At 37.3% G+C, this 27,321-nt stretch overlaps 1 protein-coding gene across 1 annotated transcript; it reads right to left on the reverse strand.

Annotated features, from left to right (window-relative positions):
• Positions 1-1,948: 1,948 nt before the first annotated feature.
• NPTX2 (neuronal pentraxin 2) lies at positions 1,949-25,273 on the reverse strand. Its single transcript, XM_003761467.3, has 6 exons — positions 24,988-25,273; positions 24,309-24,853; positions 21,757-21,973; positions 11,002-11,246; positions 8,389-8,568; positions 1,949-3,399 (listed from the first exon to the last, which is right to left on the reverse strand). The coding sequence occupies exons 2-6, from the start codon at positions 24,786-24,788 to the stop codon at positions 3,172-3,174; spliced, it is 1,350 nt and encodes a 449-aa protein (XP_003761515.1). The 5' UTR covers positions 24,789-24,853; positions 24,988-25,273; the 3' UTR covers positions 1,949-3,171.
• Positions 25,274-27,321: the final 2,048 nt, after the last annotated feature.

Below are 27,321 nucleotides of genomic sequence, written 5' to 3' on the forward strand. Positions count from 1 at the left end.
ATCACCCTTGAACCACTCACTTCCTGCTTCTCTCTTCCCACCATGTATTTATTTTATACATACATATATATTTATATGTATCTCTTTTGATGAAGTTATTTCATCCTTGTTACTGTATCATAGACCTAGCAAAAGTATCTATACATAGTAACTGCTTAAGAAATGCTTGTTGATTGATTCTCTCTCCAGGCAAATTATGCTATTTGACTTCCTAGAATGATTCAGTAGAAAGAACAATGAATTTGTAGTCATCACACCTGGGTTTTTCCATTTACTACCCTTGCAATCTACAACAAATCTCTTCTACCTTCCTTTGTCAGCTATTGTTCAAGTCTTATTCTTTGTGACTCCATTGTGGAGTTTGGCATTTCCTTCTCCAGCTCATTTTACAGACAAGGAAACTGAGGCAAACAGGGTGAAGTGACTCACAGTCACACAGCTGGGAAGTATCTGAGGCCATATTTTAATTCAGGAAAATAAATGTTCCTAACTCCAAGCCCAGTGCTCTGTCTACTAGGGTACCTAGCTGTTCCAATTCTTTGGATTGTGAAATTGTGAAACGATGGGATTGGGTTAAATTGTAAAGTTCTTCCCAATTCTATACCCATGTTCCTATAGTTCCCTCATTCCCACTGCCATACACCATCCTACTTTAGTGGAGGTTTTTTTTTTCTCCTCTTCTCATTTTTCTATTGAATTACTATCCATTTTTAAAAGCCTGGCCCAAACACTGCCACTTTCAGGAAACCTTTCTGCTTGGTAATGACTTTTCTCTCTTTATACCTCACTTTATATTTTCCTTGAATTTCTCTTATGTATTTATAGCCATTTTGTGTTTATTCCCTTTCTAGTCTAAAAGTTTCATGAGAATAGAGACTGTCTTATCTAAACTTTGTATATAGTGCCACTCATTGTAGGTATTTAATGTGTATAATGTATAAAAGTAATTATAAAATTATGCAGGGAGAGGCAACTATGTCAATCTTAACAATCTATAGCCCTGTTATTTTTGTCACCTCTAATGAATCAATCATTCAAAAACATTAAACTAGGTGCGAATAATCCCTAATCCACTTGGAATTGAGGAAAGCCATTTGATGATACACAGGAAGTATGTCAAAATTGGATAGAGAGGTTCAGTCATACCCTGTGGTGACAAGGTGACAATCCAAGATTCCAGAAGCAATACAGCTTAGAAAGAAAAGATTCATCTAAGTACATGAGAGGAAATTGCTTTGGGAGAGGGAGAAGGGGAAGAATTAAAGCCTCTGAGTCTTCCTTTACTTCCCATGAATCACAGTTAGATTTCATGACCTTTGAAAAATTGGACAATTTTAGATTTTCATGGGTATCCTAGCAGTGACCCTGGAAAAGCATCAAATGACAGCAGTGTCTGCATTGCAAGCTTAAGACAAACTTGACATATGGAGGAAAGGAAATCTCTTATGAAGAAAACAGCAGAAAGTTACATCATATCTAAAGCCCACTTTCACCTGGACTATATATGTATTTGTGGGAAAGCACATCCACTCAATTTTATAACAGATGTTTTTGTAGAAATTTTTCTTATTATATTACATAAGTAAATACTCATTTCTTAAAGCTAACTAAATCTGGCTAATTGATACAACTGATAATCAGAGAGGGAGCACAATGATGAAGCTAATGAACTATAGCAGTAAATCCACTTTTTAGTCTCTCAGTTATCTATCAGTTAACTTGAGGCAGAGTTTTTCCTCTGAAGAGTTTTTCCCAACCTGCTAATCCAATGTGATCTAAGAGAGTAGCCTTAAAGTTTGAACTACAACTGCAAAAGGACTTGACTAATCTCTGTCACCAAAAATTTGACAAAGTCAGTGCATGGCCCATGTGGAAAATAAATACAGACACAGTCTTCCAGTGCATTTTTAATTAAAATTTTGGTATAAGAAGAATTCTTATAGCATAATATGTTTGAATGGGAATGTCAACTTTATTTTACAAATGGAATTTTCACAGATTTACACTTCAAACATTTATGAAAAATAAAATATATAATATTTAGCTTTATAAATGTTTCCCATTTAATTACTTTATCTTTAGAATAAAATATTAACTTTGTTACATTAAGCAGTCTGCAACCACCAACCAAGTGACAACCATTTCTGCAAAAGTACTGGGAAAAAATACTTTGTGGAAATTGTCAAATCCTTACAGAAATAAACATGAATTAGAAACAAGCATTCCTATCTTGGTGGGAAGAGAACAATCCACATCAAGAGGCTTTAAAATGGCTACTTCTTTGTACTGTTGGCAAAAAACATATTGATTTGATGTAAGAGCTAAAAGTGAACTTTGGCACTGGCTTAGAAAAAGGCCTTTCAAAGCCAAACCAAATGATGACTCACTTGGAAAGTGTTTTATATGAAAACCAGATGACAGCATCAGGAGTGATCAGGAGCAAAGTTTTATATTTCCAAGGTCCACACATACTACTTAACAATTTCTAGCATTCATGAACTTCTCACTCATCCCCAGCAGTTCCTGGTTAACCAGAGCAGATACATCTTTTGACTGTCTCCGCCAGGCTTTGTAGTTTCACAAAACTGACTTAAAATACACAAAAATATAAAGAAAAAACCTTTGCAATACAGGAAACGGTTTGCTGCGATGCTGAAGCATTTGACATGAAAGAGAATGGTAGCTGCAGCCCAAGGGTGACAGAGCCTTTTTTAAAGGACATATAAAAAATATTGCACACAACACATGAAGGATTAGGACTGAACAGGGCAGGAAAGACTCCACTAGCATTTATATTGGCTCTTACAAACCTCTGAGGTGCTTAATGACTCTTGGCTTCACATACTTTTATTAAATGGGCAGTTTAGTCACTTATGGCAAAAGATGTTTACATGTGACTTCTCCCCCAGAAGATCGACAATACACTATCTTGGCAAGAAAGGTGTTTGATTCTTGCTAATTAATTAGATAAAGTAGATGAAAGATGCTATGATATGGCCTTAGAGGTATTTCTTTCACCTGAAAGTTTCATACCAACAACTATGAACTTAGCTTGTACTCAGCACACTTCAGAACAGTTTGAAGGAACTTCATCTGGGGAAATAAGTGCCCACAAACCTCAAAAGAGATTGTCTTGAGAAACTGGGACACTTCAGTGGAGAATGATTGTAGCTATAAATCGAGCAAACGCTCTTCGCAAGTCTCCACAGGCCATTTGGTTGCACCTCCAAACACATCCACGTTGTTATCGACCCAGGGAATGATATTGCCTGGCATGTTGGTGGAGCAGTTAGCAATATTCATGATTTCTTGAGCTTTTAAAACCCGATCCCATATATTAAACTGACTTAATTCTCCAACAAAGGCTTGAGTAGCATCAAATCTTCCACCCACGGTATCCTTTGAAAATAAAACAATGGATTATGGTTAGGATATATAACCTACTGTGCAAACTACTTCTTGGGGACAGTCTTGAGCTGAAGGATTGTTCATAGCAGATGCTTGGAACATCGTTCCTTCTCCTAATTCAGAGATTCCCAAAGGCCAATCCTGTCATGTTTTTACATATGAAGAAATTAGGATCAGCAAAATAAAAGGTACCTATAAGCAGAGCAGAACCCAGTTCTCCTGACTCCCATTCTAGTATTATTTCTAAAATTGTGTTTTTCCTCAAAGAAGAGACAGATAGAAGACAGACAGACAGCAGACAGATAGATAGATGAAAAAAAGAAATAAAAAGAGGAAAAGAGCTTGGAGACGAGAAAAGAGGAAAAAAAAGAAGGAAGGAAGCAAATAAGCAAGAAAGAAAGGACAAATAAAGGGAGAAAGGAAATAAGTGAGGGAAGGAGGAAGGGAGAAAAAAGGAAGGATAATAATGATAATCTGAGTTGGTGTGACTTAGTAACACATCCACTCCCTAATTTTTTAGTTATCTATAGAATCCTGAAGAGAAGGAGGAGATTTTCTACTGAAAATCCAATTTACTAATCAATGTGATTTGGGAGAATAACCTCAAAGTCTAAACTATAACTGCAAAAGAATGCTAGTTTTCTTGAAAAGAAAGAGAAGGATGAAGGAAGAAAAGAAGGGAAGGAGGGAGGAAAGGAAGGAAAGGAGGAAGGAAAGGAGGAAGGAAAGGAGGAAGGAAAGGAGGAAGGAAAGGAGGAAGGAAAGGAGGAAGGAAAGGAGGAAGGAAAGGAGGAAGGAAAGGAGGAAGGAAAGGAGGAAGGAAAGGAGGAAGGAAAGGAGGAAGGAAAGGAGGAAGGAAAGGAGGAAGGAAAGGAGGAAGGAAAGGAGGAAGGAAAGGAGGAAGGAAAGGAGGAAGGAAAGGAGGAAGGAAAGGAGGAAGGAAGGGAGGAAGGAAGGAAAGGAAGTGGTAGAAAAAGACAAGACAGCTTCTTCTGAGGTGTTTACTGACAGATAAGTGACTTAGTAGATATAGTGCTGGGCCTGAAATCAGGAAAACCCAAGTTCAAATCTTTCTGCAGATACTACCTTCTCAATTTCATTGTCCTTATCTATAAAATGGGATTGTCGTGAGGATCAAATGAGATTGTGTGTGTACCACTTTGCAAATCTAAAAGCTATACATACACACACACACACACACACACACACACACACACACATAGGGTCGTGTGTGTGTGTGTGTGTGTGTGTGTGTATATGAACTTTGCAAACCTTAAAGCCATACACGTACATATACCATACATACACATAAAGGGGTGTAGAGATGTGTGTATATGTGTATGTTTTAACAATCACTATTATTCACACATGAACAACACAAATGTTGCTTCCCTTGTAGTCCCTGTTCTACCTTAAGATTAAGGTAGGATCTATGCAAATTAAAAATCAGTTGGGGGGAAAAAAAAACTTCAGTTAAATAGTTGCTATAATTGTTTATTCCACACAATGCCAACCAACCAATCTGACTGATTTTTTCTTGGAATTACACTATTGCAAAAGAGATTTCAAGTGCCTTTAAGGCATCAACTATATCTTGAAGCTAGTATTCAATAAATATTGATTGATGCACCCAACTAAGCAGGAGCCTGGAGGTTCAGTGAAGACTTCATGGTCAAAAGGGATACCTGAGCTGAGTACTGAAGGAAACAAGGGACATAAACATCACATGCAGCCGAAAAGCAAAACAAGAGCCCTGCTGTTTCACTGGTGCTTTTGGAGTGGGGTTTACTTTGTCTATTTGTTTGGTTTTTTAAAAGGTCGAAATTCACTCAAAAACAAGAAGAAGCCTTAGAGATTCAATAAATTCAATTTAACAAATGTTTGTTAAGGACCTATTGTGTACAAAGATCTATGTCAGGAAGAGATGCAAAGTATAAATAGGACAGTATTCCCCTGCCCCTGTGGAGTTTACAGTCTAATGGAGATTACAGAATCCAACCTGATTTTATAGATGAAACAACTGGAAAACAAAACTACTTTCCCAGATTCACACATCTGGCAAGTCACAAAGCCAATATTAAAACTGAGGTTTCCTAATTCCCCAGGCAGTATTTTTTCCTTGACACCAGGATGACTTTCTTTAACACCTTTAAAAATGTCTTGTTGTCAAAACTCAAGATCTAGTTCCAGGGACGAGAGGAGCTCCTAACAATGGCACAAACACATCTCTGTGAATACATGGAGTGTTAAGATATATGTGCAGCATACTTCACTGGGGAAAAAAATGTAAAGCTCGGGAGATTAGAGCTGTTCTTGCCTCAGCTTTAGCTAATGCCTTCCAAGGTCATCTAACTCATGTCTCATTCCAAATAGCTTTTAACCAAAAAACAAACACAAAAAGCAGCTCGTGTAAGTGCTAATGGCCCTGAAAAAATGAATGTCACTAGGCAAGGAAAGTACAAACAGATTCCAGAAGCACATCTGCTGATGTTTGTCACAATTCATCAGCCCTGCATTGTGTATTTCTGTGATCCATCCAGGGCTATCCAGCCAAAGCAAACTCTTACACCAATACTAGCATTGGTAGAAATAGACTTGGATGGACAATCATTTTAGATAAGGCACCATGCTGCCTCCCTGCAAGACTGACCTTTCCCTTGATGATCTGAGGCATTTTAAAAAGGAAAGCTAATCATTAATCAGGGAATAACTCAACAAATTGTGATAATAAGCTCTGTCATACAGTAAGAAATGCCATATGAAGAATTCAGAGAAACTTGGAAGGACTTGCATGAATGAACATATTGGAAAGTGAACAGAACCAGGAGAACATTCATACAATCACACCAATGATAAAAAAGTAAAGTCACAATGAAAGACAACAGAATCTTAATTGATGTGATCACCTACTTTGATTTCAGAGAACTGGCCATAAAGCATGTGATGGGCAATATACTGCTTTGGTTTTTGCAACAAATTTTGTTACAAGCAAGAAGTATCCTGGAAGTAGTGTATGTTTGTTGGAAAATGATGTGTGTGAATGTATGTATATATACACATACACACAGAGAGAGACATTACATACATACACCCCCTCATAATATATATATTCATCAGTAATTTATTTTTAAAATAAAAATTATGAGTAAGAGGGAGTTAGGTGTTGCCATAAGTTTTAGGGCAAATGTCACTGTGTCAACAATACAGTTCACCGTAAGTCCAACCTTCTTTGTGAAGCCTTCTGTTACCTTAGTCACTTAAAGTCTAACTTGCATGATATGGCACTTGGCTCTGTACTATCCTGTACTACCCTTCCCTCTTCTTTTCTCTGCTCCCACAGTTTTAAAACCCTGAACCATGATCATCAATTCTGCTAAATAAAATATTCCTGGATAGAATGAATAGTAGCCCCACTTTCTATTCATATCATTTTCTGATCCAAAATTTCCATCCCTGGCCACCTACATGTTTCCTCCCTCATTAGACTGTAAGCTCCTTGAGGGCAGGGTTTGTCTTTGTACTGAAATGTGTAGACAGTTCCTGCTAGAGACATTAAGAAAAAGAAAAGACCACTAGGAAGCAGAACACCCAGTCTTTGGAGGAAAAGAATATTGACCATCACTTTGAAGGAGCAGTAGAATTTGAATATGCAAAAGGAGAAGCAGGATGAACAGAATTTGCAAAGACTAATGGTCATGTTTAGAGAGCAACAGGGAAAGAGTTTTGGTTAAAGCAGAACATTTTTATTAGAAAACAGTGGAGATAAAATTGGATAGGAAGAATAAGAGAAAATAATGTAATATCTCTACCATCAATCTAAGTTGCTTGAGCTTGCTTCTGTAGGCAAGAGGAAACTATTAGATATTTCTGAGTAAGGGAAAGACATGATAAAAGTGGTATTTTAAGAGGTTTTCTGACAGTCTGGACTTAAAAATGAAATGGGTAGCATGGTGAGGTTAAAGGCTGGGAAAATTATTAAGAGGCATTGTGAATATAAAAAGCATCTCTATAGGGCTCCCAAATTCCAAATGTGTGAAGTACATGATATAGAAAATTTGAAAAAAATTAAACAAAAACAATGATAGAATCGTAAAGATAAATAGCTTGAAAGACTTAAGATCTCTGATCTGATATAATGACAAACTATGATCTCATAGAATCAGTGAAGAGCATAGAATCTTCTGACAGAAAGATGATGGGCTCAAGGTATAGAACACAACATATTTTGGGGGGATATGTACAATGTGGGGGTTTGTTTTACTTGATTATGCATATTTTTTACAAGAGATTTGTTTTTCTTTTTTCTCTTTCTTTTTTTTCCAGTGAAAGGTAGAGATGAGAGGAAAAGAAAATAAATTCTTGATAAATGAAAAAAACTTAATGAAAAAACTCTAACAAATATAAAGCATACTTTTGTCCTTTTTTAAAGAAAAAAATCATAATTTTCCATTCATCCTAGGCAATAAAACCAGAGAGAAACTGTACTAGATTTCTTTGTACTACATGACAACAAAAAGGGTTTCAAAGAACTGACTCAAGTGCCAAACTGGACTTGGCCAGGAGGCCCCACTCATTTTTAGAGGCCCTTAAATTTGGCCAATTCAATTATTCTCCTCCTGTAGAGGCATTTTATAATGTCATGCAACTGAAAATGTTGTGCCAAATGCAAGACATTTGGCACAACTTAGGTAAAAATATCATTAAATCAAAAATTTATTTTGCAATTAATGAAAGTATTTATACTCTGTATCATTTAAAACATTGCGTGTTTAATGAGATCTTTGTAACATGCTAAGTGCCAATTATACCCTGGCTCTCTGAAGATTAAAATAGAAGAAATGACAGGCCATCATCAACACAACCCTTGAAAAGTTAGTGAGAACTTGAAATAATAATAATAATAATAACTGTGGCTGAATTGCTAATTTTCCTTCTTCAACACCTTTGCCTCAGGAAAGAAATGCTCCTGTCTATACTCACCTGCTCTTGTCCAAGAATCAGGACTCCTCCAGGCTTAATTGGGTGCCAGGGAGCGAGATTTTCCCCAGTGCCAAGTTTCTCTCCATCCTGAAAGGCTTCCCACATCCCGTCCCTTGTTGTCCAGGTGACACAGATATGATGCCATTTTCCATCGCTAACGAATAGAGGGAGCTGAGCCACCTGTATTAAAACAATAGAAGAGAATGTAGTTTAAGGAGTAGAAGAATGATCAAGTTTTATCTGGCAATAATGTCTGCCTATCCTGAATCCACAATACAAATATAATTCAAAAGAGAATGGGGAAGAAAGGAAGGACAAATAAGAAAGAATATGATTGGTTTTGAAAAGCACACTAGTCAGGAGTCAAGAGTTCTGGATTCTAGCACCAATAACCAACTCTGTCAACCTGAGCAAATCACTTGATCCCCCTGAGCCCGAGTTGCCTTATCTGAAAAATAGAAATCAAAATGTCTGCCTTATCCACCCCACAGAAAATACTGAGAGGAAAAAAAATGAGCTGATATTTGCCCCTTGAAAAATATGATGATGAGAGAATGATATAAAAATATAAGGTAGCATTTTCTGACCCCAAACTAGTTATGTAATACTTTTCTATGTTATAGGAGACATGGTAGCGATGGAGATAGTGGATACTCTTTCTAAAGTTAGCATGGTCTACCCAGAGAAAAACCACCATTTTACTTGGCCAAGATGAACCACTGGTCAGATAATTCTAAGTAATTCATCCTTTCCACTAAAATTCATTTCAAAAATTCCTAGCAGTTTTCTCTTAGTAAATTCCCTTTGTTCATTGATCCAAAATAAATTTTTTTTTTGCCAACATTGGCTTGAATCCCCTAGTCTCTTGACCAGAGTTCCATATCCTAACACTATATCTTAGGCTCCAAATGAAAAAAACAGCTAATCTGATGAGCAAACAATAAATATTGAAAGTCCCCTTGTACAAATGATTGGTGTAATAGTCTAAAAGGGTCTTTAAATTAAGAGGAGGGAATAGAGATTTAAATTGTAATTGACTCAAGGAAGTAAATTCCAACTTAGAAAACACATTAGTAAGAGATCTTTGTAAGTATTCTTAACAAGCAAGAATGACCATGAAACATCTGAATGCTACTGTGTCTCCTAGCAACCCTCTGATGCTATCCTCCCAGGGATTAGGTGTTTACAAGAGGACTAAATTGAGAAGAAAACAAGGTCCTGTGTCCTACTGTGAATTTGAATGCACCCAATGATGTTATTTTAAAAATAATTAATATCTTATCCAGAAGGTGCCTTATAAAATAATGAACACAGAGTGGGAAGATTCCATGACATCTCAGCCTTAAGGAAATACATTTCCACACCTATACACAAAATTACTCAGATAAGACAATAAGCAGAATTAAAATTACTCCCATTCCAAGGATCCTTAATATTCTAAGAAGTTGACTGGACCTAATGGATGAATTCTACCTAGATCAAAGAACTAGTCACCTAATTCTAGTTTCTCTAAGCTTCTTATCTCAGCTCAAATCCCATCTTCTGAAGAAGGTCTTTCCCAGTGCTTCATCACCATCACCATCCTCTCCCCTTTTCCTCTGTGATTCCATTTACACAGTATATGCCTTCCGTGTATGTAACTTGTTATTTATGTGCTGCATTTCCTATTAGAATGTCCACTCCTTGAGGGCAGGGACTATATATATATTTGCCTTTCTTTGTATCCTCAGTATTTAATACAGTGCCTGGCACAGAATAAATACTTGATAAATGCTTATTGACCAAGAAGACAATTCTTGGAATGTAGCTGGCATTATATATAAAGTCAAATTAATTCTTATAATAAACCTAGAAATTATTATTATATTTGCATTTGTACCCACAGATATGCACCAAATAGTTCGATGTAGAATAACAGTAGTTTTTCTAATCTAGGGCAAGCAACAGTTTGTGAGCAGAGAAGATGGCTAGTCTAATACAAGTTATTACCATTATGGCTGATTAGCTTAGTTAGTTAAGAACCTGCACAAGGGATTTCATTCCCACATAGGCTAGTTAGCTTTGCTCTATTTCATGGCTTCAGACTGTAACTTTAACTTTAGTCAGACAGACAGGATGGAGGAGGGGAAGAAAGATGAAATAGAGGAGGGGGACAGGGAAAGCATGGAGCAAACCCATTTCAATTACTGGAATAAAAACAACTTTGTCCACAGAGGGCTGGTAGCTTCTTTGTAGACAGGAGACAGAATGTTGTTAAAAGTTATTTTTACATGTGCCCTAGGGCTAAAAGGGATTTTACAAGCTTCCTCATTTTTCAGAGGAGGAAACTGAGACAAAGTGATTTGTCCAAGGCAGAAAAGATTTGAACCTAGGTCCTCTGAATATGACTGGGGAGAGAGCTAGGAGAGACTTTTACGCTGAGATGCTTTGGATAACTATTCACATGGCTGTATAATTGGACTCTTCCAGCAAGGCTATTTTTTTTTTCCTTACCATGATAGTATACAAGTCTTTCATACTTCTTAAATTTTATTTTAAACCTATTTTTCTACCATCCCAGAATGTACTTTTTACTTGCATTGTATAAAAAAATAAATCATAAGTAGATCTTACCTTGTCATTAATTAGCAATTCAATTGGATTATTGCCCCATTCAATTAGCACAATCTCATTGGCCTGGCCAGATACAGCATAGGAAAATGGAGTCCCAATGCCTGGGGAAGCACTAGATCTCAGCCACAAGCATATGGTAAAGGCATACAGTTCAGGGAGGGTCTTCTTAATCTTTCCATATAAGTAATTTGTTCGAAGAGGAAGAGATACTTTAAATGCATCAGGTGACTTAAATGCACTGTTACCTAGAGTTGTAGAGAGGAAGACACCTTTTTAGTCCACAGAATAGTTTCCACAATTCATTTCTCAGTCACATTGGTTTGTAAAATAAACAAGAAAGAAGTTAAAAAGCTGAAGAGAATTTTAGAAAAGTTAGATGTGATAGATTTCTAAGGAAAACTGAAAAGGGATAGAAAGGAATATACCATTTCTCAGTGGCATATGGAACCTACCTAAAAATTGATCACATATTACAGCATAAAAACCTCACAAGCAAATTAATAAAGGCAGACATAATAAATGCATCCTTTTCAGATCCTGATGCAATAAAAATTACATGCAATAAAGGGCCAGGGAAAAACAGACTAAAAAAGTAATTGGAATCTAAACAATCTAATCCTAAAAAATGAGTGGGTTAAACAATAAATCATAGAAACAATAATTTCATCAAAGAAAATGGCAATAATGAGACAAAATGGCCAAACTTATGGAATGCAGCCAAAATAATACTTAGAAAAATTTTTATATCCCTAAATGCTTATATGAATAAAACAGAGAAAGGAGATCAGGAAAATACCAATTAGTATTGGGTGTACAACTTTAAAAGCTAAAAAAAGAACAAACTAAAAACCTCCAATTAGAAATTTTGACAATCAAAAGAGATATGAATAAAACTGAAATTAAGAAAACTATTGAATTAATAAAACTGAGCTGATTTAAGTTTTTAAAAGCAAATAAATGAAGATTTCATTAATTTGATTAGAAAAAAGAAGGAAGAAAAACAAAATACAAATATCAGAAATGAAAAGGGTGAATTTACCACCAATGAAAGAGAAATTGAATCGATCATTAAGAGCTATTTTGCCCAATTGTTTGCCAATAAATCTGACAAACTAAATGAAATGAAAGAATGAATATACACTAGTTTTTGGGATATGGAGCTGAATTAATAGAAATTGCATATCTGGAACAATTAATTGAACCATTTATTTTTCTTAACTAGTCTGACCACATCTGGAAGATCACACACCATTCTGAGTTCCACCTTTTAAAAGATGTATTCACAACCACAGTGTGTCCAGAGTATGACCAGGATAACATGAGGACTGGAAGTCACATTATAAACCAATTCATGGTATTAGTTAAAGAAATAAATTCCATTTAGCCTAAACAAAAAAATTAAAATTTATTCAAATATAAGCAAATAAATCATGACTAGAAACTTAACTATTTTTGCTCCAAAAGAAGTGGCCAGGAGGAAGAGTTTGAGAGATTCCAGTTAACTGAGAGTTCAAGTTAATTGAATTAGTGAATGCAAAAGCTTAGAATATACAATTGAAATTACCATTGTAATTTAGTGAAAATTTTCCTGGACTATGAGAATTTTTTTGTACTTTGAACTAAATGAGAAAGAAGGCCAGTCTGACTTGCTGGGGGGGGGGGGGGGGGGGAGAGGAACTACATCTTAAAACATCTATAAAGAAAAGTAACATCACTTTCAAAGGACAGAGAGGCACGACATTATGTCAAGGAAGTCTTGTCAACTAGAACACACTAAAGATCTACTTTATTGTTCAGAAAAGAAAGATTTCTAGGAACCTCTTGTCAAGTAAATTTCAGGGGTTACCTCCTAACTTTTCCACTCATAAAATAGCATCTTGGGTGGGTTTTGTTGAACATAAAAGAAAATAGTGGATATAAAAGCTTCCACTACACAAATAGTCATAGGTGTTAGTCCCTACTCTGCTACTTACTAATTGTGTTATCTTAACTGGGCTAAACAGATGACCTTTCTCTGATTCTCACTTTTCTTATCTATAAAATAAAAGGACTGCAAGAGATGGTCTTTAACATTCCCTCATGTGTAAAATAATCCGATTGTCTAGGGTTTCTATAAACCAGTGCTTCTTCAATAGTAATATTAGCTAATGTTTATATATCACTTACTATGTGGCAAGTATTGTGTTAAATGTTTTAGAATATCATCTTATTGGATCTTCATAACAATCCTGGGAGATAAGTAATATGATTATCCCTATTTTATATACAAGAAAGGCAAACAGAGCCCAAGTGATTTGCCCATTACAATACAACTAAGTGAACCCGTCAGGATTTGAACAAAGATCAAATTTGTCAAATTTGACTCCAGGGACTATCCCTCTAATCCATAGGACCACTTAGCTGCTTGAAAAATACTTGAAAACTGTTTTAAACTGAGTTCTGCATAATCACCACACCCAAACAGCCTTGGAGAAGAGGGGAGAGTTGTATAATGATAGCACCTCACTCACTTTTTTTTTTTTTGCAGAGGTTATGGGAATGGAATACTGTTCATACCATCAGACTTAGTAAGTATGTTGATTAGTTTTGCCAAACTGATTTTTCTCCCTTTTTCTTTTTATTTCTTTATCACACAGAAAGATGGCTCACTAGGGTAGAGGAAGGATAAATTTATTTGTAAATAAAGAAGATGTAAAAACAAAAGGAATCGTTAAAATAAAAAATACTTTTTCCTCTTAAGCTGTTTATTTACATTGTAATTTTGTTTTCATTTACCAAATTCTTTTTTTCTTAAAAAAAATATAACCTCTATAATCAATTATCATAAATACTACAATAACAAGATTAAGAATTAATGAGGTTTTGTTCCAAAAGTATACCTTTCATGGGCATTAGGTTTAGAGAGGATGGTATGTAGATTCTCCTAGTAAAATAAACTATTCATTGCTGAAGATACAATAGCTGCTGGCTTCTGGGGCTCCACCCATGCACCTAAGCTATGATTTACTCAATAGTACTGTGAGGGAAGTTTACACAACTAAGTATAATTTGGTACATTATATCCTAATGGTTCAACAAAAAGGATACAGACTTAGAACAGCACTATGTTCTGTTCATAGGGATCTATGATCTTTAGTCCCTAGCACTGTGCCTAGCACACACATTGTTAAGTGGCTTTCAACTCATGACCCCATTTGGAGTTTTCTTGGCAAAAATACTGGAGTGGTTTGCCATTTTTTTCTCTGGCTCATTTTACAGATTTGGAAACTGAGGCAAATAGGGTCAAGTGATTTTCCCAGAGTCACACAGCTATGAAGCATCTGAGGCCAGATTTGAACTCATGAAGATGAGTCTTGCTCACTCCAGGCTTGGCACTGATACGTAGCTGTCCTGTATGCCTGATACATAGGAGGTGCTTAATAAATGGCTATTAATTCTAGGATTCTATAAGACAAGTCAATCAGCCTTTAGATAACAGAAATGTTTCTCAAATTTGCAAAATTTGAATTTTGGAGAATGGCTTCTTTCCCTCACTGACTTACATTATTCTTTTGGAGAGTATCTTCATTTTTAATTGATCTAAATTGGAACATCTCCTGCTAGTTGAGTTGCTGACAAACTCTGCAAAGGACTGAGTGATCTGTAAACAAACACTTAAGAGGAAGGTTACCTTTTGCTTAAAAGAAGCCTTTGGTGATAGGAGAATCTGGGCTTTGCACTCAATCAATATTTGTTAAATAAATGAACTACCTTCTCTGATTTATCTCCTTTTCCTAAAGTTAGGTACATACCTATACAAAAGTCTTTTTTTAGTGGCAAAGTGTAACTAAGCCCTTGGAAAGATAAGAGCGTTGACTTGATTTTGTAGGTGAAAAAAATCCAGGCATAGAAATAGGATATCACTTTCCCCCAAGCTAGTTTGAGACAAGACTGCAAAAAGGAGAACAGACAACCTTGATTTCCAGATTTAAATGAAAAGAGGAAGAAAACAAGCACTTATTAAACACCTATTAGATACCTGGGAAGTGGATATTATTATTATGTTCATTTTACAATTAAGAAAACTCAGGTAGAGGTTAAGTAACTTGTCCAAGATCTAGTATCAGAGGTCCAAAGTGAATTCAAATCTTCCTGATCACAGGCTAGTACCCTATTCACCAGGTTGCCTTAAATTTTAAATACACACACATATGTACATGATTCATGTCTGTCTTCTAATCCACATAAGCGGTGTGACCCTGAGTAAATCACTTAATCTCAGTATCCAAAACAACCATCTAAATTACTGAAAAGGTGCTGACTTGCCTTGACAGGAGTTTCCTCATCTTGAAGTTGCCCCTGTCATAAAATCACAGGTCTATTCTCTATTCCTTTAATTTTTGAGGAAGGGACCCTTAACAAAACCATGATTTTTTAATTCAATGTAGCCCTTAGATTGTTTTTTTTTTTTAACAGTAAAGAACAAACGACTGTTCTTAATGAAGATATTGCCATCTAATAAAAAAAAAAATTACTCTTCCTGCCCTAGGGGGTAGGTGGACTCCCTAATTTAATAAGACTCGCCATCTGAAGTATCAGTAATGTAGTGAAAACAGGCTTAATTAGAGCTGGGAGCAGTTAGGGGAGGGGTGCCATGAACGATATGATAGCCAGTACCTTTTATGTAACTACAATAATCTTATGAGTCCAAAAGAAACCTACTGAAGGCCAATTAAGAAATTAAAAGGTCAGCGAGATACATCAGAAGCTGCAGGTGGCCAGCAGGGAGAAGGAAAGCAGAGCAAAGAAAAAACAATTTAGTCTCATTTGTGGCTCCAGGCTCTCCCCACAGCAGATCCTGTGCCCAGTTTGCCCTAAATGTAGTCACAGATGGAGCAGGATTACCACTGAAGAGAAATTAGTTTGATTAGACTCTCTGGGAACTTAAGTGCTTGATTGCTTTGGGATCTCTCACCATGGGTTGTTGTTTTTTGGGTTTTGTTGTTATTGAGGGAAGGGGGTGATATATTTTCCATCCAGGCAGTTCTATAGGGTAGAAAGGTAGAAAAATATGGGCACATGTATAGATATGTCAGGTCAAAAACAAAACACAACCGTTATGCTAGAAAACAGAAAATGTGACAAAAGAGTTGCCTAAAATTCCTGGGGTAAGGAGGTGGAAAAAGGAATAACTCTTCCACCAAGTAAGGTTTTTCCCTCAGAATAATCTCCTCTTGGCCATATGGTTCATGTATACCCTCTTTATCTTCTTTTATGAATGTCTCATTGTTGCTGTTGTAGTATAGTCACCTCTCCTTAAACTTCCTTCATTATCTTTTTGTTATTCTTATATTATTTCCAAAAATTTTTATTGGCATCTTTTGGTTTTTATATCACCTTTTCTGAATCTTATCATTGATCCTTCCCCACCCAGTGTGCCATCCCTTGTAACAAAGAATGAAACAAGAAAAAAATAAATTTAACAAAACCAATCACACATCAGTCAAACCTGATAGGAAATGCAATATTCCCCACTCACAATCCCCTACCTTTTCAAAAAATGGGAATTTTCTTAATTATTTTTCTTAATTATTCTCTAGGGGCACTCCTTGGTCATTATAATTACCAGAGGTCATTTTCTAAACTTTTATTCTCAACTAGACATTTCTAAATAAAATAAATTCTTCATTCATGATACATTTGAAAGACATGGAGTTTAGGATCTTTTTTTACAGATGTATTTCATTTTGAAAAGACTCAATGGGAATTCAAATTTCCACAAGATAAAGACAGAGGAGGGTTTTCACTTAATGAAATTAGAAAATCTTGTGTGATCATTGTTATGAGATCTAATAAGACCTTGAATCTTGCCTAACTCTTTTCAAAACTTAAAGCCAACTATCAATAAGTCTATAATTTAATTTGTTTATATGCCCTACTTTTAGTGAAAAAAAAGAATAAAGCATATTTACACTTACCTTTTCAAGAATATAAACCATCTTATACCACTGTTTAAAATGCCAGTGAGAGTAATGATGAAGGATATTGTGTCATTTTAGGCACATTCAACTCTTCATTTGGAATTTTCTTGGCAGAGATACTAGAGTGGTTTGCCATTTCCTTATGCAGCTCATTTTAAATAGGAAGAACTGAAGCAAACAGTGTTAATTGACTTTCCAGGGTCACATAGCTAATAAGTATCTGAGGGTGGATTTGAATTCATGAAGATGAAGTTTTCTGATTCCAAACCCAGTGCTCTATCTACCATACCACCTAGCTGACCCTAGTAAAGGATGACAAATAATAAATCTCATATCAGGAGATATGAACAGGTTCATCCTAATGGTTACGAGTAAAATAGATGATAAGGTTGGTAATCTCTCAAGAGATTTGAGATACTACAATACTTGCTAAATGTGCTGAGAGAGAAAGAGACAGAGACACACACATACATACACATACACACACTCACACAGAGAGAGAGAGACAGAGACACAGAGAGACAGATAGAGACAGAAACAGAGAAAATGGAAGAGGAAGAGGGGGAAGGAGGAGAAGATGGGGAGAAGGAAGAGAAGAGGAGACAGAAAAAGAGACAGAGAGAGAAGAGGAAGAAAGGGAGGGGGGAGGGGAAGGGAAAAAGGAGAAGGAAGAGGACGAAGAGAAGAAGAGACACAGAGAGACACAGAGACACGGAGACAGAGAGAGGGGGAGGAGGGAAGGAAGGAGGGAGAGAGAGAAAGAGAGAGACAGAGAGACATAGAGACACAGAGAGAAGAGGGAGGGGAGAAGGAAGGAAGGGGAGAGAGACAGAGAGACAGAGAGAGACAGACAGAGAGAGAGACAGAGACAGAGAGACAGAGAGAGAGAAAGAGAGAAACAGAGAGAGAAAGAGAGAAACAGAGAGAGAACAGAGAGAGAGAGAAACAGAGAGAGAGAAAACAGAGAGAGAGAGACAGAGGAGAGAGAAACAAAGAGAGAGAGAGAACAGAGAGAAAGAAGAAGAGAACAGAGAAGAGAAGAGAGAGAAAGAGAGAGAGAGAGAGAGAGAGAGAGAGAGAGAGAAACAGAGAGAGAGAGAGAGAAACAGAGAGAGAGAGAGAGAAACAGAGAGAGAGAGAGAGAAACAGAGAGACAGGGGCAGGCCCAGGGAAAGAGAAATAGAACTTGAAGACTATTCAGAGGAAGTGGAAGGTAGGGGGACCTTTGGTAGTAGCATATAAGGAAAAACTGGTGAAAAGGAATTAAGAATTAAGCCTCAAGAAGAGAAGATTTAGGTGGGATATTGGGAAATTAGGAGAGGTATCTTCAAGGATCCAGAAGACTATCATTGGGAAGAAGGATTATAAACTGCAGTAGGTTGAAATAGCAAAAGGGGAGATTTAGGTTCCATGTAAAGAAGATGTTCTTTATAAATGGAGCAATTTAACAGTGGAAAAGGCTGCTTCAGGAGGTTAAAGGATCACTTCAAAAAGGTTTGAAAATATAATGGAATATTGATTTGTCATAGATGTTATAGAAGATACTCTTGTTCGAGTATGGGTTGAGTTAGATAATAGTTATCATTATTAGAAAGTATGCATTATATAATTATATATGATTACATATACATGAATACTATATCATAATTATTATAACAATCATATAATAAATCTGTCTTTGCATATTAAATGTATTAACTATATAATAAAATTATTATGTTGTTATAATAATTATAGCTTCTATTCATATAGTGCTTTAAGATTTATAAAAGTTTTATAAAGGTTGTTATCATTTTATCCTCAAAACAATCTTGGAGGCAGGTACTATAATCATCTCCATTTTACAGATAAGGAAAGTTTAAGTGAAGTTTAGTGAAGCTTCATTTATTTCAGAACTTGATTGGTTTCTGATTGATATAAAAGCCAAATGATTTTTTTTTCTTTTTCTTCTATCAATAGGACAATTTTACTTTTAAGAATAGAGATTAAATGGTTTGCCCAGGGTCATATAATCAGAAAGTGTCTAAGTCCTCACTTGTACCTCTTTGAATGCTTTGTTTTTCCTCATCCATAAAATGAGGATAATAAAATTCATGCAATTTACCCACAGAGACTGGCTGTTGTAAGAAAAGATGTCTTATAAAAAACATAAAATGTTATAGAAATATGAGCAATTCTTATTATGGTGCCAGTTGACAACAGCAAGTATGAGAGTAGTTTGAGGGTAGACAAAGTAAAATTAATTACATTTTGCATGGAAAACTGAGGAATCAAAAAAGCTGAGGCTTTTTTATGCAACTTGTTTGTATCAAGGTCATGCCAGTAATTTCCTGTAAAAGGACCATGAAATCCCAGATCCAGAGCAGCTAAGTAGGCTAGAAGACTGGACAAGACAAATAAAACTGAATTTGAATCATTTATACCCTCTAAGACTTAGTTTCTTCATCTGTAAAATGAGTAAATCAACTAGGTCAGAGGTATCAAACACAAGACCCACTGAATGCTCCAGAGTGCATACCAAATTAGATTACAATGTAATTGGAAATTTTTTTTAATAAAATAAAATGTAGGTATTGTTACAATGTGGTTTTCCAAATTAACATGAGAGTTGTTGTTTGGTTGTCTCCAACTCTTTACAATCCCATTTGGGGTTTTCTTAGCAAATGATTTGTCATTTCTTCTCCCGCTTATTTTAGGAAACTGAGGCAAATAGAATTAAGTGACTTGCCCAGAGTTACACAGCCAATAAGTGTCTGAGAATGGATTTGAATTTAGGGAGGTGAGTTGTCTTAATTCTAAGACCAGTCCTTGATCAACTGTATCACCTAACTGCCCATGTGTTTTAGTGGCTTTGTTTTTTATTTGAGTTTATTAGCTCCAGACAAGATCATTTTGAATATTTCTTCTATTTCTAAGTCTATGATACAAAAGCTAAAATAATTAATATGTTAAAATCGTTAGTATTCATGAAACTTCTCCTACATTTCAAAGTTAATTTAATAATTTAAAGAATAATATTGTGAATTGTCCAGGCATTCTGTTGATGTTTGTTCCTCTATACTGTTAATTAAAATATCCACTCACATGCAAAATAAAGGAAGAAAAGAAGTATATTATTTGCTCTTAGATCCAGTTGAGAAGAAGTTTAAAATTATTAACCAACATGAAATTTAGGCATTATCCATTAATTTCACTTATTACTATCCATTTTACAAAAGAAGTCGACCTTAATATTCCTTAATTCCTTAATATTTTGCCAATAATTTATCTTATTGTCATTTGTCTAAATAGCAGCCACTAACTTAGGTTTCCTGAGATCACCTAGAACAATAAAATCAAATAGAATATCTGATTATAAATAATAAAAGAGGCACTGTGGCATGTAGCACAAGTATTCTCCACAGAATAGAAGCTTAATTAAAGTTTACTGAAGGAGAAGCTAGAAGATGGATGAATAGATGGATAGAAGAGCATTGAACTCAGTCAAGAGAATTGGGAACCTAGACCCAGCTCACCCACTAAGTAGTTGTCTGCCTATTGCTAAGTAATTTCCTCATGATAGGCCTAAATTTCCTCCTCTATTGAAAAAAAAAAGAGGGGAGAAAAATGGGAATAAAGCATTGTACTAAATGATCCCTAAGGTTATCATGAATCTGAATCTTTGGATTGGCCTATAAACAAGAGCAATACTGGTAGTCTCCTATAGGTCAAACCAAATGTTTATACTTGACTCCTAATGAAGCCATACTGGATTCTTAAAAGTACAATTGCTGTATTGATAGAAGAAAAAGAAAAAAAATTGGCTTTTATATCATTCAGAAACCAATCAAGTTCTGAAATAAATGAAGCTTCACTAAATGGAATGAGGAAGGAGACACCATTTATTAAGCAACAATCATGTGCCAGGCACTATGCTAAACATTTTTACAAATATTTTATCCTCACAACAATCCTGGAATAGGTACTACTATTGCCCCTACTTTACAGAGGAGAACACAGCAAGTAGAGATTAAATGACTAATCCAGAATCATAAAAGTAGTAAGTATCTGAAGCCCGATTTCTACTCAGGAATTCTCAACTCCAGCCCCAGTGCACTTATCTGTTTTACCACCTTACTGGAGAAAGACAGAGTTGTGTGAACTGTAAAACTTTAAAAGTTGGAGATTTTCACCACTCTGAATAACTTAGTCATTAAAGATGGTGAAAAAGATTCTAGCTAGCACATTCATAAATTTAACAAATCCTTACCAAATGCCTATTCTGTGAAAGGGATCTGCGCTACAATGTAAAAGTTACAAAGATGATCATGTTGGCCAAAGATGGCCTTCAAGGACTGCAAAACTGTCCTGTCTGCCCTTACTAAGCAATTTCCTAGAATAACAATTAGAGCAAAATTATCTTGGGAAGCTAAGTGGCAATGAAGAGGACAGAGCACTGAGCTTGGAATCAGGAAGACTCATCTTCCCGAGTTCAAATGTGGCCTTACACACTCTGTAGTTGTGGGATTCTGGGCATGTCTCTTCACCCTGTTTGCCTCAGTTCCCTTCATCTGAAAAATGAGCTGAAAAAGGCGGTGGCAAACCACTCTAATATCTAAGTCAAGAAAATCCTAAATGGGGTCACAAAGAGTTGGACATGACTGAAAGGACTCAACAATAATACTTCAAGTCACTTCTCTCACCTGCAAAACTGAAGAAATCAAATGAGATGAGCACTGAAGTCTAAACCTCAGATGATAATATCCAAGCTCCAAATCCTATGTACTAAGAAAGAAAAAGATGCAAAAACGGTTACCTCTTTCTAATTCAGAAACTCTTTCCAGGAGTGCATTCAGTGCTGTCTCTGTCTTTTGTCGATGAGCTGAAGTCTCATTATGAAGCAAAGATTTTTCATCCTCAAGTTCAGCCACTTTGCTCAAAAGCTGGCGTTCTAGCTCCCCAAGCCTCCTCTGAAGCATCTCTCGAAAGTCATTAGGCAGAATTGCATATGACACATTGACACGTAGTTGGTGCTTTAAGAACGAGAAAAAGAGAGGAAAAAATATTTATAACAGTTCAAAAGAAAAACTGTGAAATTAGGATCCAATGGCACAACCACCAGAGAGAAGAGTTTCCAAAACATAAGCATTCAATTATACCAACAGTGGGAAGGTAATGATTTACTTATGCTCTGTTGAAAATGACTTTCATCAGGGTAAGAATTTTTTTTCCTACAATATTTGAAATTTATATATCTCTTTATCCCTTGCAAAAGTTTTGAGTTTTTTGTCTCACTAAATAGGCAAACTTCTAATCAACTATTGTTGCTTACCATAACCTCTTGGGGTAATAATTGCCCCCTTTCCCCACCAAAGAAAAAATTATTTTTTTAATTGGTAATCAAAATTCACTCAAAATTAATACAGAAATTATAACAACAGACCTAAATCTCTAACACTGTACAAAAATAGATGAATATGCATTATGAAGACATGATTGTAATTTGGAATTTAAATCCTAGAAATTAATATTTTAAATGTTATTAAGAATCTCAATCCTTATTTTTATTGAATTCCTTACCATCATTAAGTGATGTATTAAATATCTACATTTCCTCTTGTATTTAGACATGATCCCAAGAAAGCTCTGATGTGATTTTATGCTAATTATTCATTGTAATTTGAATCTTATGTGTAGTTGATAGAGAAATTCTGTCAATAATTTTCTATTTATTCTGAAATGCAGAAGACTCCAATTCCCATGACCATGAGACAAATTCCCTAGCAAATTAAGGTCATATTAGAGACCAAAGCCTTTTTTTCCCCTCCATAAAAGTTCAAAACTACTCTGAAGATTAAGGGATAATTTCTTAAATGAGAATGGATGGCTTCTTTCCCTCCTTTGAAATCAAGAATCACACCTTAAAATTACTTGTTAGATTTCACAACATATTAGCAGTCATTCTTTTGAAATTAATGAGATAATTTTCTTTCTGCATGGATTTCTCTTAGCAATCCCAGTCTTGGCAGTCCATTCATGATAGGTACATTCATAAGACCTTCCAATTTAATTTTAGTAAGTACAGTGTGAAGTGTGTGAAATAACACAGACACACATTTTCACATATTTCTGAAATCTTTTTTTTTTTTTTACCACTTCTGCTCCAGCCCTCTACTGCTCTATTAAAGGATACACCATATGCCAATGTCATGTGATCCCACATGTCAGTATCACAAACCTAAAGGAGAGTCTGGGCTCAGATAGGAGAGATCAAGGAATTTTTTTAAATGAAAGCAAGAAACATATACAAAATCCCTCAAACCAGAAAAAAATTCCAAAAATATAATCTTTAAAAATATATATATCTTATTCAAACACTGGAGTCCTTAGGAAACAAAACAAGATACTTCCATTATCACAGTAAAGATAGGGAATTGAATATTAACTCTTTCAAGAAGACAGTGAAAAGGAGATTCGGTCTATTGAAATCATGATATCAGAGAATGGCGAAGGGGCAGAAAGAAAAGAGTTTTCTCAAGCACCATTTAGAGAACCAAATGTAACTTCAGAATGGCAGCTAGGAGGCGAGACTAGATTTATGGATCCGCATCGAGGCACTGAGTTTCCCTTTCTCCGACTCATCCCCAAACTGCACAAATGACAATTTGTTCGGTACTATTTTCAATTAGGAACCAATCTCTAAAGTAAGTGTCTCTTCATCTCTCCGTCTCTGTCTTTCTTGTCTTTCCTCTTTCTTCCCTTATTCATCTCTTTTCCCTATTAGCCCATATCTGTTCCCTTTCCGCATCTCTCTATCCCTCTCTCCATGTTGTTCTTGTTCTCTTCTCTCCCCCGCTTATCCTCCTCTCCCCGCTTTCTCTTCTCCCCCCTTTATAGCTTTCCTTCTCTTTTCAATTCCTTCTTTTTCCTCTCTGTCCTCCTTCCCTCTTTCAATGTCTTGTCTCTGTTACACAAGCAAGTGAATACAAATATAAACATATGCACGAACATTATAAGTTAGTTTCACACACAACTGCAACCCCAACACGTACACAATCTTGTCCGTGCTACCGGGGACACCTCCACAACTCTCCCCATATAAATCATCCTTTCTCCACTTCCCTCCCTTCTTTATCCTCCCCCTCAAGTTCAGAGTGAAACCTCCAGGTGATTTAGCACCTGGAAACTAATCTCTTGAGTGGGAGGTAAGGATCCCAATCCCCAATCCGCCTGGAGGCTGAGCTCAGGGGACTTTCCTTCCCCTCTCCTCTTTCCCATCTCCCCTCCTCCACCCTTCCCCCCACCCCCCAACAACCTCAGGGTAGCTAACATCTCGCAGGGTACCATCTCCATCCCAACTCTTAATACCTCGAGGGCTTCCAGCCTGTCCTTCAGACTCTGCATGGTCCGGCTCAGTTGGTCAATGACTTGACCGGGATCTCGGGGAAGATCACCCATGGTATCCTTGCCGGTTCCAGTTTTGCTGTACTCCTTCCTCCAGGGGCCGGACTTGCCGTCCGCACCGCCCGCCAGACTCTCACAGCGGGTCAGCTTGCCGGTCAGTTCGCGGATAGTCTCTCGCTGGTTGCCAATAGTCTCCTTCTGCTGCAGGATGGTCTCCCGCAGCTGCAACACAGTAGCTTTGAGCTCCTCTTCGGGGGTCAGAGCACCGCCCTGAACAGGGACTGCTGGGAGTGGACAGCCCGCGCTAGTGGCGTCCAGGGGCAGTGAAGTACACACGAAACGGCTCCCGGGCGGCGCCGGGTTCTCCTGACTTCTCACGCCGATCCCCCACTTACCTCCGGAGACCACCAAGAAGGCTAAGCTTGTGGCCAGCAGCGCCAGCATCCTTCCAGATCTAACTGAGGGACAGCACAACTCACTTCACCCTTCCACTGTGGTGTCGCTTAGCACTGGGGGGAGAGAGGGGAAAGAGATGGAGAAGTTAGGCACAGATCCGCTGTCCTCCCCGAGGGCGTCACTTTGCGCTGGAGCAAAGGCTTTTTGCAAAATCTTGCAGAAACAGCATCAAAGTCCCGAGCTTTACCTCCTCCAAGAGACTTGGTCCTTCCCTCCAAATGAGAACCGTAATTCTTCGCAGAGACCAAGAGTCCAGCCGAGGCTCACACTTCTGCGCGGCTACTTGTTTGCTCTTAAAAGCGGTTTTTAAGCTGGACTTCTAGCTGCTGGGCACTGAGCGGTGCTCTCCAGTCAGACTCAGCGCGCGCTCTCCCATTCTTAAAGCTTGAGGAAGGCGTGCGGGGCGCTGTCACTGGAGAGCGCTGATTGGCCCGAGCTGGGGCCGCGCGTCATGTGTGTCCCCTGTGCACAACCGAGCTGGGAGGACCGGAGCTGGGGGCTGGGGAGGGGCGGACAATATAAGGATGGAGTGGCGGGTCCCCGGGTTTCCTATTGGCTGCGTCCCAGGCTGCGCGTGCTGGACTGATGGTGGTGGGAGGGCAGTCTGGGGGCGGTGAGGAGGGCGGGGAACGAAGAAAGAGAAGAGGCGGAGGTGATGGGCAACTGTAGCGCACTGGTACTAGAGATTCCGAGTGGCTCGTTTGCTTCTTTCCAGAGCTGATGATGGGAGCGGGGGAGGCGGGTTGGGAGGACCAGTGACTGCAGCCTGGATTCTGCTGGCTCAGGTCCGGAGGAGACAAGCAGAAGGGGGCTTCAGCCCAGTAGCTATATTCTTTGACAGAACTCTTTACCCAGGCGCAACTCATCTCCAGCGCTACCAGGACGCTTCCATTTAAAGACGACCAACTAGTCTTAAAATCTATTTCCTAAGGTAAAAACAGGAGGGGGTGAGCCTCTCAGCATCTTTTCTACCCCATTCCGTGCATTCCTAGTCCCCAACCCATCCTCCGTCCTATCCTTCACTCTTCTAGGCTTTCCTTTCTCAACAGGAAAATACTAGAAGCTAAAATCTCTATGTAAAGATGAAAGGAAAATAGTCAGATGTGGAACCCTGGATACCTCTAGTTGGAAAGAAGGAAAAGAAACCCAGGGATTCTTCCCTGTGGGACCCGGTCCATATTCGCCTATGTAAAGCTTCCCACGCACCTCTTGGGGTAGCGTCAGCCTTCAAGCCACGGGCATCGGCACCGAGAATGAGCAGCTGGGTAAAGGGTTTGACTTGGATAGGGAGGAGTCACGTAGACTGACTTGACCTGAAATCTCACAGTGTCACTTCTTTACCCTGACATTTTCCCCCTGTAACAGCATGGGTGTGGAAAAAGTCAAATGTCCAGCACGGGGTTTCTGCGGGACTTACTTCGTGAATATTTTGTTAACTATGTTCATATTAATTTCTTTTGTAATCCTATGTATTTTGTGCATTTAAAATACGTTCTTTTGAAAAAAGATCTCCAAGCTTTACTAGTAAACCAGACTGCTAAAGGGATCCATGCAATAAAAAAAAGATTAAGAATCACGAGGTTAGAGGTATCTTGGGAAGTCCTCCTTTCCCCTTAATTATCCACAGCTTTCCCTACCCATCCATAAATTACCACAACCCCAGAAGATTCTTCCTTCCCCAATCAAAAAATAAATACAGCTTACTGGAATACAGCCAATGATGTCCTTGATACCTAAACCAGTAAACTAGTACTACCAGAATATTTTTTTGCTCAAACACAAATGTTTGTAGTATTATTTTCTCTGTAACATCATTAGTGCTTTTCAACAGCAAATCTACTCTACTGTAAAAAAGATTTTTAAAATAACAAAACCAAAATAGAACAACAATTCCATAACATGATTACAAAATGGAATGAAACACACCTCTCCCATTAGATTGAAAGCTCCTCCAGAGCTACTTTTTACTGTCTTTCTTTTTTATCCCTAGCACTTAACACAGTGATTGGCACATATTAGTCAATTAATAAATGTTAGTCAATAAATAAATAAGTCAATTAATAGATGACTGACTGACTCCCTCCTATCTCACAACTATCCTACCTTCTGAAGATATTCAAAAATAACTCACTGATTTTTAGGGAGCAACAGGCTTTTCAAGGCACTTTAGAAAGAGGGATTAGCAGCTTAACAAAATGTAGTACCCTGAATATAAAGAAGATCTCTCCTGCCATATTTATTATCTTGATCCTCAATAGGCCACGTCACTGTCAATGTGAACAATTTATATGGCATAAACTCTTTTACCCAGCACATTGCTATGGGCAATTGATACTTGTGCTGGTGAGGCGGCACAGAGTAAAGCAGAGTCCCTTGGCTTTTGCTGAAGTTAGAATGCAGTTTTCTTAGTTCAAACTTCTGTCCAGTCTTAGGCTCTTGGGGGAAAAGGTCTAAGTGAAATTCCAGTACTATAAGAACCCTGAACAGTTGTTTATATAGTCAAGTCTAGGGAGGATTTACT

This window comes from Sarcophilus harrisii, chromosome 1, assembly GCF_902635505.1.
Source record: "Sarcophilus harrisii chromosome 1, mSarHar1.11, whole genome shotgun sequence".
Taxonomy (NCBI): Eukaryota; Metazoa; Chordata; class Mammalia; order Dasyuromorphia; family Dasyuridae; genus Sarcophilus; species Sarcophilus harrisii.